The sequence below is a fragment of the Prosopis cineraria genome, unplaced genomic scaffold (assembly GCF_029017545.1).
Source record: "Prosopis cineraria cultivar Desert tree isolate PC_DT_omini unplaced genomic scaffold, ASM2901754v1 PC1263, whole genome shotgun sequence".
NCBI lineage: Eukaryota > Viridiplantae > Streptophyta > Magnoliopsida > Fabales > Fabaceae > Prosopis > Prosopis cineraria.
The window spans coordinates 17,159-31,736 of record NW_026556588.1 but is presented as its reverse complement, the minus strand read 5'-3'; the positions used below and the strand labels follow the sequence as shown (position 1 = coordinate 31,736).

Here is a 14,578-nt window from a genome sequence, read left to right as displayed (position 1 = left end):
TTGTCAGTTGACACTGTTTAGAACTTTAGCAACAAATGACCATACAAACAACCCTTCTTTTTTTTGGCAAATGGATTATTTATTGCCTATCCTTGTATATTTGTTGTCCCTAAGGAGGCTAGAGCAGGAATATGCTTTCTAGATGGAGATCGCTATGATTTAATATAGTAAACCTATTTCTCTCACCTTTATGTATTGATGATATATATGCACCACTTAGTCTTGTTCTTCACACTGGATCAAATCTTCACCTAAATAGTTTTTTGAAAATTATTTTTTGCATCCTTATTTAGTTTGGCGTTTGTCAACTTCTTGATGATAGTTTCATGCTCTGTGATTGGTCAAAAGTTGAAACAGTTTATGGTAGTTCAGTTTCAGCATGAAATTTTCACTCAATTAGAAGTGAGGTTGGAAATCACATTTGACGTGCTACGTAAGAGGTTGAAGTCAAATGCTGCTTTTTTCCTCAAGTAGTTTCTTACGTTATGAGTCTTTATATTCATTTTCTTATGATGAGTGGCCGATCCTTTTGTCACCTACATTAACCTATAAATTGCAAGCATTGTGTTTGCAGTAAAATAAAAATTCCAGACCGAAATTTATCAAGTGGCATGGTGATTAATTGAGCTGAGCTTATAGTGAAACTGTGTGAAAATAAACGCGTTGGTCCGTAGCATTTAATCTTTCCAAATAGGGAATCAAAGCGTAAATTTTTAGAGTATATGTCCTGGATTATCCTTTCATATCATATATATCAATGCGGTTTCATAAACTTGCTATATGTTTCTTTTTATGCTTTGTCACTGAGGTTTTAAGACTAGTTTTTGGTGATTGCTGTTGCTTAGTGCAAAGAATTGTAAGGTTCCGAAGATTTATGTTTGATCCCATTATGTCTCTCTTCCAAGTTCTCTGTCCCTACAGATAAATGACTTCTACTTTTACAAAATTAAAGTACCTTGGTAGGTTAATTCTTACGTAGCAATGAAGCTTTTGCCATTGCCATGCTGAAGTAAATTTCATGGACCACTAAAATCACATTATTTTGTTTTTTGTTGTTCCTGGGTTGGCGAAAGTCTAATTGAAAATGGTGCACTGATGGACTACTGTTTTCACACTATGATTTACCAGTTGTTTAACTTTCTTCGCGAGAAGGGATTTATTATCTCAACTAAAACAGGTGGCCATTAGATCATGCTTTGGTGAAATGAACAGTGTTTAGTTATTCCTGTAAATTGGTTGTTCATAAGACAAACAGTCTTATGAAACTTATGAAGGTTTAAAAAAATTAGGAGTCCTCGAAGTGAGTGGTTAAAAGCGAAATAGAGTTTTCTTTTTCTCTTCTGGTATGTTCTTATACCATCAACCAACAAAAGAGTATAATGTTTTTTTGATTAAGAACGCCATTTGAATGTCAATAAGGGTGTTATATCTATATGCTTTAGTTTTGGTAGAGTTCACCGATCAAAACTTCAAGGATGAAGCTCAAGGGGCTCGTTCGAGATAAAAGACCCAATACAGTTCCAGCTGATGATACTTCAAGACACGATCATGTAATGTCTAGTATTTGTTTGTTTGTTTGCAGCCATATCAAATAACTGTCCAATCAGCTACTTACATGTTCAAATTCCTTTTCATTTCAGGTTGTGCCTGTTGAAGAATTTTAATCAAGTAGTAATAATTCATCCCCTTGAATTGCTATCAGAACTCCTAGACAGCTTCCATCTACCAAAATCTTATCTGCATTACTTTCTCAAAGTAGCTGAGTAGTTGCAACTCAAAATTGAAGGCTTGATGCATATCACAGCAGATGCTGATAGAACCAGAGTGACAATTCCACTTCACTTGGTGCTCTAATTTGAGAAATTCTTTCATTGTTTTCCCTTGAACTTTTTATCACCTAATTGTGCTTCTAATTGATCAACATAGAACAATTGTATGGATAAGCGGAGTTCAAGCTACATGCTGTTATCTTTGACTGCCCATCCTTCTAAGTAGTTCTACAACTCTGGGATTTTGAAATTTGGGCCATTTCAGGTCCTTTGTTTAGCTGTGAGGTTCTTTTGTGTAGGTTGTGGTTGTGGCGTCTTTGTATACATACTGTGCAGAACTATGGTGCACCATTTCTGTTGTTGGCCCCGTCTCAGGTTAAGAAGCTTTAAAATAGTCTCTCTGTATATTATATATAAATTGAATCAATTACGACTAGCCTTATGAATATTTAGTGTACTTTATTTTATTAACAAATGTAGTCTTATTTACCGTTAATTTAGTCCACGTATCTTTAAGAAATCAAATTTATTTACGAATTTGATTTGAGATTTATCTTGATTTTGGAAATTGCAAGATGTGGCACTGTTTTGCGTTCTTTCTTTTGAATGGCCAATTTGTTCGTTTATTTATTATTTCCAGCAGCGTTGCAGAGAAGAGAATAGTATGTATGAGCTAAGTCCCTTGTTCTTTGTACTGGAAAATTAAATAAAAGTCTATAATTAAAATGACCGATTTGGAATTAATAGAAGTTGCATTTAGGAAGAGAGGTTTTTTTTACAGTGTGACGAATTAAATTCCAATCTTGTTGGGAGAGGTGTTGTGAGCAGCAAAAAAAAAAAAAAAAAGACATCTAGAATTTTAAGATCAAGAATAGGAAGCACTCAAGTTTGGTTACCAAGGCACTCTTTAATTTATGAGGCATTATCAAATGACAAATCAAAAGCAAATCTATTTTATTATTATCATCATTGTTGATGTTTGATGATTATTGAGTATTGAAGTGCGTTAGTTCACCTAAAGATAGCTAATCTCAGCCAAAGTAGATGAAGTATACTTTTGAAGACGGCCTCACTCTATTTCTCATGTGAAGTGCTAACGCCAGTCGATATCAAACCACTCAACCTACTACAACATAGTTTGCCGTTGTCATCTTCCTAGGTTTGCGGTGAAGTATTTTCACTTTATCCATTTCAATAATGATTTCCTATCACTCTTTTTTGATCATATTTACAAGATATACCCATGAGTTTCGATACAAGACTTCTTACAAAATTAAAAAAACAACATTTGTAACTTATTTTTTTAAAAAATACCACTGTCTATTTCCCCTCTCCCCTCCCCTCCAATCAGAATAATTTTGAAAATATACAAAAATAGTTGATATTGAACTAATACCATTTATGTCCCAAAAAGGAGAAGAAGATATTATTTCATATAATAGAAATGAATAAAAAGGAGTTTTCAGTTGCACAAAAGCAGCGGATGATTGCCATTTATGCCCTTTCTTGTGTTAAACTTGAAACCTAAGCGAAGACGAGAGCCTCCCTGGACAGTCCAGGCTACTTTCGTATGTTGGAACTGGAAGTTTTTTAATTGCTAATAATACCAAGCTTTTTTGTATTTCTTTATTTTTTGGTAAAATCGTTTTCTAATTTGGGAGAATTTCAGTCGAAGACTACTATAAAAAAACTTAATTTTTTTACTACAGTTATTAATTTATTAATATCACTTACAAATTACATTCATTTATTAGACAATTATAATATTAATTGTTATTTGTTAACTTTACTTGTTAACTTATTAATATCAATTATAAATTACAAGACCTATCAGTAGTTTATAATTGATGTTAGCAAATTACAAGATCTGTTAGTGATTTATAATTGATCTTAATAATTAACAAATAAAATTAATAATTTAACAATTGCTATTGCTCCTTATAATTAAAAAAATGATGTTAAATTCTATATAATTATTGATATGTCAACTAATTTACAACTTATATTTATAAATTAACAAATGAAATAAACAAATCTAATAGCTAGTAATTTTGTATAGCAAGTAAATCTTATTTTAATCTTTTTACTATCAAAATTTTTTTGATCTTTTTTTTCTGAACTAAACTGATATTTTAAAATTTTTTAAATTCATAAGAAATTAAGTCTTTCCAATGATCATTAGCTAAAATTCTCCTTTTATATTTCTTATTAATCATTCATTTAGTAATCACATAACGACTGACTCTTGGGTGCACATTATGCCACACGCTGTCAAAGTCTTCAATTACAGTTCCTATTCATTCTAATTATCATGGTTTATATTTTTCCATGGATAAGAACATACTTCTATTTTCTACCTCTTTTAAATTTATTTTAAGGAAAAATCAATGAATTGGCCCCGATAATATATACTATCTCCTAACTTCATTTGACCTTAATTTTATTTAAATTAAAGACAAATAGTTGTAAAAGAGGAAAAATGACAAATAAATTCTTTTAAAATAAAAATAATAATTTAATCTCGCAAAATGTGATAATATTTTCTAAGTATTAAGAGGCCTGATTGTCATTAAATTTTTTAATAAAATAACAAAAATATCCTTTAATTTAAAAAAGTGCAACAAAATTTTTTTATTCATAACTTTAGTTTTGAAATTTACTAAAGTATGCTTTTAATTCTCTAATTTTATATAAAATTTTAATTTAATTTTTAATTTTGTAAATTATTTTTTAGTCCCTTAACCGTAATATTGTTAGTTTTAAATAATTATTTTTATATTAATCATTGTTATTTTAAAAAAGTAAATTTATATGTTAATATTCAAAAATGCTTTGTCAATATTTAAAATTTAATGTAAAAATTTATTGTGATAAAACTAATAGTATTAGAATTAAAAAATTAAAAGATACTTTATAAAATTAAAAAACTAAAATGAAATATTGTATAAAGTTAAAGGATTAAATGTATACTCAAGCCTTTACAATTTTAATTTAGCAAATGACTAAAATGGTTTATGTATTTACAATTTTTTCTCACCATTTTCCTTCACTTTTTTAAATTAAGAGTTATTTTTATTATTTCATTAAAAACTTTAATGATGATTAGGTTCTTTAAAACTTAAAAGGCATTGTCACATTTTATGAAATTAAATTATTATTTTTTTATTTTAGAGAGATTTATTTATCATTCTCTCATAAAAAAATTAAAGACAAATAAAAAAAGTGACATTCAACACACAGTTAAAAAACAAATCGAACATGAATAAAATTATAAAAAAAAAAGTCTGAGCATCTAAATAAATGGACATACACACGCACACACATATATGTCAGGTTTTTTTTACCTTGAATTTTTTCATTTTTAAAATTATTGAGAGATAATAATGTAGTTAATAAAAAAATTATATCAAAGTACACCGTTTTTATTTTATTTAGAAGTATGTGTGTGTTTTAAAAATAGAAAACATTTATATAACTGTAACAAATTTTAATACAAAACACAACAGAAAAATTCTTGTATGAAGGCAATGTATCACATTATTCATGCTCTATCATATGAAAATATGATATTTAAATTATATTAAATATAAATTAATTCTATCATTAAATGAAAACATTGAAGGAAAATACAAGAAATTAAATAGGTATTTTATTATAAAAATAAAGTCATTACAAATAATGATACAGAAAATTTTATTTGATTGAATTGATATAATTTTATTGAATGAAATATGAATGATGTGGTGCACCAATCTATACAAAATTTTTAAAATTTCAAAAAAACTATCTTTAATATTTTATTAGAGATATTTAAATTACATGATTTTCTGTTGAAAAAAACATTATATTTTGATGAAATTAAGACACTTGCCACATTGATGTTTTTTTAGTAAAAACTTAAGTTATAATTATATTTATTTTGACCAAAATTATTATTCCCTCCAAACTATATGGGACATTTTTTAAAATGTTAGCTTAGCCTAAAATATAAAATACTCTCTCCGTTAAAAAATGTAAGGCATTTTTAATTAAATTTTATCTCCTAATAAAATAGTTATCTATTTTTAAACTAACCCTAGTTTTTAATATTTATTTTTATTAAATACCTTACAATAAATATAAAGTCACTATCAATAGGGACATATTTGAAAAAAAAAATTATTACATTTTAAAAGATTAAAAATACTTTACATTTTTTAACATTTAACTCTTCAAAAATATTTTATATTTTTAAATGAAAGGAGTATAGAATAACTTTTATAATTAATTTTTGACCATACTCATACTTCATTTAGTAGTTTTTTTAAAATGATATATTAAAATTTTAATTATCATTGTCAAAAGTCAAGATACTTATAGATATAATATTTAATGAGAATATAATTAAAATTATATATATATATTTAAATTCAAGTTTTAACCAATAGTTTTTAAGAATTATAAATCAATCAATTATTAATATTTATATATTGTAATTAGGAGAGAATATTATTTATTATATAGATTTTTAAGCATAAGATCACAAATTTCATATCGACGCATGAACTAAAATAATAAATGAATCTTTAGTTCGTCCGAAGGAAAGCAACACACATCAAAAGCGCACAGCCGCACACCTTAGGGTCCGTTTGGATTTCAGTTGGGTATAATAGATTATGAAAATAATTGATTAAGTGGTAGATTTTAATCATAATTGATTATGTTATAACGCAATTTGTTTGGATACTGTTTTCTAAAATTGATTTTAACAGAATTGAATATATTTGAATAATTTAATCAAAATTAATTTTTACCTATATAAATTACTATATAATTTAATTTTTAAATATCAAATATTAATTTTTTAAATATACAAATTTTAAATTTTATTAAGGAAAAAAAAGGAAAAAGAAGAGAGTTTAATTTATTTTTATTAAATTATGTGCTTTTTTTGTAATTTTTTCCTGGGCTTGTTTTTGTAATTTTCCCCAACATTTTTTACAAACGTTTATCAGGAAGCTGATCGAAGTAGCTTACGGTTAAAACGCGCGTATGGGGTCAAAATCGATTTTCACCTTTTCTGACCGTTTGGCTAACTTACTGAAATAATCGATTTTGGAGGGGGAAAATCGATTTTTTCCCCTATCCAAACACACTCTTAGGGTCCGTTTGGATTTCAGTTGGGTATAATAGATTATGAAAATAATTGATTAAGTGGTAGATTTTAATCATAATTGATTATGTTATAACGCAATTTGTTTGGATACTGTTTTTCTAAAATTGATTTTAACAGAATTGAATATATTTGAATAATTTAATCAAAATTAATTTTTACCTATATAAATTACTATATAATTTAATTTTTAAATATCAAATATTAATTTTTTAAATATACAAATTTTAAATTTTATTAAGGAAAAAAAAGGAAAAAGAAGAGAGTTTAATTTATTTTTATTAAATTATGTGCTTTTTTTGTAATTTTTTCCTGGGCTTGTTTTTGTAATTTTCCCCAACATTTTTTACAAACGTTTATCAGGAAGCTGATCGAAGTAGCTTACGGTAAAACGCGCGTATGGGGTCAAAATCGATTTTCACCTTTTCTGACCGTTTGGCTAACTTACTGAAATAATCGATTTTGGAGGGGGAAAATCGATTTTTTCCCCTATCCAAACACACTCTTAGGGTCCGTTTGGATTTCAGTTGGGTATAATAGATTATGAAAATAATTGATTAAGTGGTAGATTTTAATCATAATTGATTATGTTATAACGCAATTTGTTTGGATACTGTTTTTCTAAAATTGATTTTAACAGAATTGAATATATTTGAATAATTTAATCAAAATTAATTTTTACCTATATAAATTACTATATAATTTAATTTTTAAATATCAAATATTAATTTTTTAAATATACAAATTTTAAATTTTATTAAGGAAAAAAAAGGAAAAAGAAGAGAGTTTAATTTATTTTTATTAAATTATGTGCTTTTTTTGTAATTTTTTCCTGGGCTTGTTTTTGTAATTTTCCCCAACATTTTTTACAAACGTTTATCAGAAAGCTGATCGAAGTAGCTTACGGTAAAACGCGCGTATGGGGTCAAAATCGATTTTCACCTTTTCTGACCGTTTGGCTAACTTACTGAAATAATCGATTTTGGAGGGGGAAAATCGATTTTTTCCCCTATCCAAACACACTCTTAGACTTTGGATTGAACGTGGAAATCCGGTGTTTCTTCCTTCCTGAGATTCTAAGTCTCCCTTTTCTTCTCTCTGAACCAAAGAAGGAGACCCAGTCTCAGCATTGATCCTTGCTTTCTCCCAACTCTCCCCTTTCGGATGTAAACTAGCCGAAGCTATAACAGCTCTTGTTTCAGTTGCAGATCGCAGTTATTCCTTCAAAGCTTCTCCTTCTTCAAGTCTAGGAATTTTTGGTTGTCTGGAGTATTTGATTTGATTTGATTTGATTTAATGGGTCTATTGTCAAATCATAGAGGCTCAAGAACGGAGACAAACCAGGAAACTTTACCAGTTTCTGCAGCTGGTTTATCGGTGCCGCCCAAGAAGAGATGGTCCAATCTAATGCCTCTGGTTGTGGCCCTTGTGGTCATTGCTGAGATCGCCTTCTTGGGTAAGTTGGATATGGCGAAGAACACTGCTATGCTCGATACTTGGGCCGACTTAATTTACTGGTCTCGTGAAGTCGTCGCAAAAGATGATTTGGGGATAGCTCGTGAAGTCGTCGCAAACGATGGTTTGGGGATAGATATGCTTGGTGGGGTTCGGACTTCAGAATCTGAGAGCTGTGAGGAGTGGTTAGAGAGGGAGGATGCTGTGGCGTATTCAAGGAACTTTACAAAGGACCCTGTTTTGGTCAGTGGAGGTGAACAGGTTTGTTGAATTTTAACTCTTGATTATACTTTCCTTATAGGCGTTCCTAATTTGGAAGATCAGCTAGTTGTTGACGAATTAGTTTAATTATGACTACTCTGATCCCCGATTTATAAGCTCGATAGTGACTTCTTCTTCTCTTCTTGAAGTGTTGAACTTGAATTACTGGGGAACTAGTTTTGAGTTCAAACAAATTTGGTATCTGACTTAACTTGTTATAGCCTGTTAGATATATTTTTTCAGCATGCTTATAGATACAGACCTCTTCACTTTGTTTAAGTTGGTAATGCTAGAGAGTTAATGCACTGTAACAATCTTTTATCATTCTGAGGATGCATATACTGTCTAGTGTTGATAGCTAAAGAAGTAATTGAAAATTAGAATGAACCTCCCTATAATTGTTCACATAACTTTCCTGTTCACTTGTTTGGTGAAAATCACTCTGGAATAATTTCGGGGACTTGAACCATGTGCTTGTCGGCAAATCATTGCTCTACTGATGATTTCTTCCACGTAACATTAGTAAAGTTTTACTGAGACATGAGCTTTTCTTTCATTTGTTTTGAAATCATATGAATTATGTTGTCAAGGGTGGTATTATTAAATCATTTTTCATTACTGGACCTCTTTTTGTATTCACATATGAAATAATGTTGATATATGTAATCATATAAGGTGCTCTTCACTACAGTTTATGATATTTGTCTATTGTTGGGTTAGAGTTTTTCTGTTGATACAGTCTGGCTCTTATTTATTTCTCTTAGTTATCTAACAATTTTTATTTTTCGATTTTTTTTTTATTCTTATAAAATCTATGCACAGGAGTGGAAGTCATGTGCCGTTGGATGCCAGTTTGGGTATAATTCAGGTAACAAACCTGATGCAGCGTTTGGTTCATCTCAACAAGCAGGGACAGCTAGTGTTTTGCGATCTATGGAATCTTCGCAATACTATGCAGAGAACAATATTGCAATGGCAAGACGGTGGGTAAGCACTATCATGAAGCATTTAAGTCCTTAGGTTGAACCATTTGTAGCTTTTATGCTGGGCAACCTGATCTTTCGGTTTTTGTGTTTCTATAGTTCCATGAAGAGTATTGTAGTAGAGAATTTACCTAGTTGAATGCCATGGGATTGTGGATTCAGTGAGTGTGAACATAACCTAGAGGACAAGACTAAGGTGTTGACAGTCTGATAATTTGCAAATTATACAAGTACCAAGTAATGAGTAATGTAGAATAAAGATTATTGTAGTTTTTACTTTCATTCAATTGAATCTCATTTCTTTTTTGTTCCCTATACAAGTGGAGAGGACATTTTACTTCCAAAAAGAAAATGTGTAAGTATCTAACTAATAGTTTAATGTCTTGTGTACTAGGAGGGGATATAACATTGTAATGACAACCAGTCTATCATCTGATGTTCCTGTTGGATACTTCTCTTGGGCTGAGTATGACATTATGGGACCTGTGCAACCCAAAACTGAAAGTGCTCTTGCAGCTGCTTTTATTTCGAATTGTGGTGCTCGAAATTTCCGGTTGCAAGCTCTTGAAGCTCTTGAAAAAGCAAACATCAAGATTGATTCTTATGGTGGTTGCCATAGAAACCGTGATGGAAGAGGTGTGTTGTAATGTTCTGATAATTCAATGCCTGTTCAAATCTTTTGTGCTTCTTTTAATGGAGTTATATTGTCAGAGTTGCAATTGCTTTTTGCTGATGAGTGATGACCCCATCAAGTCTTTCTCAAATTGAAGTCACTGTCTCCTCTATCATAGGATGACTCAAATATTATTTTAGGTTTGAACATCAATTCCACTTTTGTAATTGATGTTCTTATCAATATATTATTTCTGAATATCTTGGGCAAGTCAAGGTGGTCAGGTCTCAAATTTTACACTGTAAAACTAAATCAGCTCTGATGTGCTCACAGATATCATGATTCCAACAAAAGATTTTAAATCTATAAAATGTACTCTGTTTGCTTATCTTTACTGAAGTACTGCATAAAAATATACATTTTCTTATGGTAACTAAAAAAAAAACAGAGAGAGAGAGAGAATGTCCAATTTGATGTTTAAGCTGTCAGGTTGGCACCATGACTAGGCTCTGAGGCTCTTAAAATTGCATTCCCTGTCTAAATTCTGCATCCATTTAATTTCAGTTTTTCATTCAATATTCTGCTCATCATAAATTGATCTTATTGAACACTTGCTCTGGCATGAAGGCTGTGGTTAGGACTATTGCGGCAGAAGCAAAATAGATTCATTGCAAATATATCGCACATTAAACAGTGCAATTTTTTTTTAAAAGGAAACATTATTAAGGCGAACCAGAAGAAGAAGAATCTCATGTCTCTCCGAAGCATTTTGACAGCGTACTTTTTAAAAGATTTGATAGTTGATTCCCTCCTTGTAGATACCAATGTAAATCACAGTGATTATTCTTGAATCTTGATTATTGAGTTTAAATACAGTAAGGGATAAGGGATTGGCTCATATGGAAAACTTTTAGTTTTAATATTATTTTATTGTTGATAACAACGCCCTTCATTTTATTTCTGTGGCTTTGTTGCTTTGTTGATATTATTTTTAATTACTGCAGTGGACAAAGTGGAAACTCTGAAGCGCTACAAATTTAGCTTGGCATTTGAGAATTCAAATGAGGAGGATTATGTAACTGAAAAATTTTTCCAATCTCTTGTTGCTGGTATTGGAAATAGCATCTACCTTTATACTCTCATTTGCATTTAATAGACATGCGACTTGACTAATGTAACACAACTTTCTTTTTGTGGGCCTTAGAAATACGGAAATGAGGCCCTTGCATTTAATCTGTTCATTTTGCTGTTCTTGGGCCCAACTATTTCTGTATTTCCCTCGGCTGCCAGGATTTTCTGTTTCTGCTATATTATTGACAAATTATATATTTGGGATTGAGCATGCCCTCTTAGATATAACTTGATAATTATTTATGATAAATAGTTGCCTCATAAATTTATTGGATAATATAATTAGTTTCGTTTTATATATATAAAAAATTCTTAGTTAATTGTAGGTAATAAACATGCATAATGCTGCTTTTGTAGTTCATCTCTCTTCAATCCAATCTCATAATGACCTCATTGTTCAATTCTAAGAAATTAGTTTAAACTAGCAGTATGAAGACCCTCTGTGGGTGAAGGGGCTTTGAAAGAGCTATAGTACCTAAATCATTAGAAATTATATTAAGTTTACAGAAAACAAGGGACATGCTGAACATCTAGATGAACATAAAATTCAAGAACTTTTTATCAAGAAAAAGAAAATGCAAGGAACACTAGTTAATTGGTTCAAGATCCTTGAAAATTTTTGAGCATCTTGAAATATCCGCACAACACACTCATGCTTCTTATCTGGAAATTAAGCTCTCTTTCATTGCAGGCTCTGTTCCTGTTGTTGTTGGTGCTCCAAATATTCAGGATTTTGCTCCAGCCCCTGGTTCGCTTTTACATATTAGAGAGCTTGAAGATGCTGAATCAGTTGCCAAGGCCATGAAACACCTGGCAGAGAACCCTGAGGCATATAACCATTCATTGAGGTAAAAACAGTGAAACTTGGGTCTCCTCCTTACCCTGAGAAACCCCACAACAAAACTGCTTCTCACCAACCTTACACCAAAACTGGACTGTATAATCTTATAAAAAAATCAGGAAGTTTGATGTTTTACGTTGTCTCCCAAAGACTTAACCACTAAAATTGAGCTTTATAATGTCAGAGCGGTTGAATATTATCTGGTTCTGAATGAACCATCTTGATTTCATCAGGCTTTAAAAGTTTAACTGGGTGTTGGCATTGTGCTCTTTCTCTAATTAATATAAACACCTAGGTCATCTGTTGATTAGGTGGAAGTATGAGGGCCCATCTGAGTCTTTCAAGGCTCTTGTGGATATGGCAGCAGTACATTCATCTTGCCGCCTTTGCATTCACTTGGCGACAGTGATTAGAGAGAAGGAAGAAAAGAGCCCAGGCTTCAAGAAGCGCCCCTGCAAGTGCACTCGAGGTTCAGAAACAGTATATCACACATATGTGAGAGAAAGGGGAAGGTTTGAGATGGAGTCCGTTTTCTTGAGGTATGCTTCTTACTTTAACCAGTATTCTTCTCTCTCTAAGCCATAATTTATACAAGTTATCATCAGCTATGCTAGACTCAGAACTTTTTCGGTGCTACGGACATAGAGCTCTACCATTTTAGATGTTACCGAATTTTCTGGAATATCATAATGTTAGCTTGCAGAGAATTCATTATTCTGACACGGACTATGCAGGTCAAACAATTTGACTCTAGAAGCTTTGAAGTCTGCTGTGTTACAGAAGTTCACATCCCAGAATCATGTACCCATATGGAAGACAGAAAGGCCAGAAAGCATAAGAGGGGGCAATGAGTTAAAAATTTACAGAATATATCCTGTAGGGTTGACGCAGAGGCAGGCTCTCTATACCTTCAGTTTCAAAGGGAATGCTGATTTTAGAAATCACTTGGAAAGCAATCCTTGTTCCAAGTTTGAAGTCATATTTGTGTAGCATATTCTCATTTTCTCTCTTCCTTTTCTATGAATACCCTAGCGCCACCTTCACCTTCACCTTGAACTTCAGCTTCTCGTCGCAGGCTTTGATATCTTAGAATCACTGATGAAGGGGCTTAGTTATAGCGCACAGAAGAAAATGGAAGGAAAAAAGATTTGTTTGATTTGAATCAGACATATTTTTCTTCTCTCACTTCTCCCACTTATCTCTATGCTAAAGTAGATTTAGGAATGAATCAAGAGGTATGGCTTTAATCTCTTAGGTAGGTAGGTGATAAGAGGGATTCTTACACTTGGAGAGCACCAGGCTACGTTTTTTAAACTCAAGTCGTGCATGATGAGAAGCTATATAGGGAAGACTCTGTTTGATTTTTCTGAATTATAACTATAATCTGGATATGACAGACAGGTCCTGTATATTGTATTTGAGAGTCGCTTGTTTCATACACCTTTTAATATTATTATGTATGTTTTTCCCCGAAACATTAATAAAGTGATTCTATTTTGTTTCAGTACACATTTTCTGCTCGTATTTCTTTCTTTTGTCCCCGAGTTATTTTCAACGACTTCGGAAGAGAAGTTTGTTATTACAGTGCTCTTTTTCTTATGGTTTGTGTTCGATTTTTTAATATATTTTGTCACTGATTAAGTTATCATTAACTACTGCAACAAATAATCAGTTTACAGAAATGAGGTAAAGAGCTCGTTTAAATTTTAATTGGATATAATTAATTATAAAAATAATTAATAAATGTTATGGCACAGTCTGTTTGGATGTTGTTTTTTTAAAATTGATTTGAAGACAATTAAAGTTTGAATGATTTAATGAGAATCAATTTAACTGTATGTATTATCATAAAAGATATTAATTTTCAAAATTAAATTATTAATAAAGTTGTATATAATATTATTAAATTTGTTAAACTTTATTAAAGAAGTAAAGTATATTATTTAAACCAATATATTTGATTAATTATAAAAATTTAAATTATATTAATACTAACAATTAATTTCTTATTTTAGTCCCAATAAATTGTTTCCTGTTTTAATTTTTTAGAACTTCATGCTATATAATCTCCATTGGCCGCCCTCATTCTCTCTCTTTTTCTTTCTCTGCATTTTGTTCTATCATTTTCTCCCACTGTACCTGTCAAGGGAGGGAGAATAATTGAATCAAAAAAGCGGTCTCACAGAGCTTATCCCAAAACGTGGTTCAAGCTAGAATAATCAATTAAGAATCAATGGTAGTGTTTGGTATTTTTCACCCAAATCAAGATTTCCCCCCAAAAAAAATCAAGTTATTTTGCAATCCAAACAGGCTGAAATACTACAAGAGGTGTGGAACATAGAAAGTGCTTATATTGTTATACAATAATATTTG

The 14,578-nt window shown here is 30.8% G+C and overlaps 1 protein-coding gene across 1 annotated transcript; it reads left to right on the top strand.

The window, feature by feature from the left end:
- Window positions 1-7,951: 7,951 nt before the first annotated feature.
- Window positions 7,952-13,709, top strand: LOC129299700 (glycoprotein 3-alpha-L-fucosyltransferase A-like). The gene is made up of 7 exons (XM_054938165.1): window positions 7,952-8,637; window positions 9,460-9,620; window positions 10,015-10,256; window positions 11,238-11,342; window positions 12,056-12,212; window positions 12,517-12,744; window positions 12,940-13,709. The coding sequence occupies exons 1-7, from the start codon at window positions 8,218-8,220 to the stop codon at window positions 13,193-13,195; spliced, it is 1,569 nt and encodes a 522-aa protein (XP_054794140.1). The 5' UTR covers window positions 7,952-8,217; the 3' UTR covers window positions 13,196-13,709.
- The last annotated feature ends 869 nt before the right edge of the window (window positions 13,710-14,578 follow it).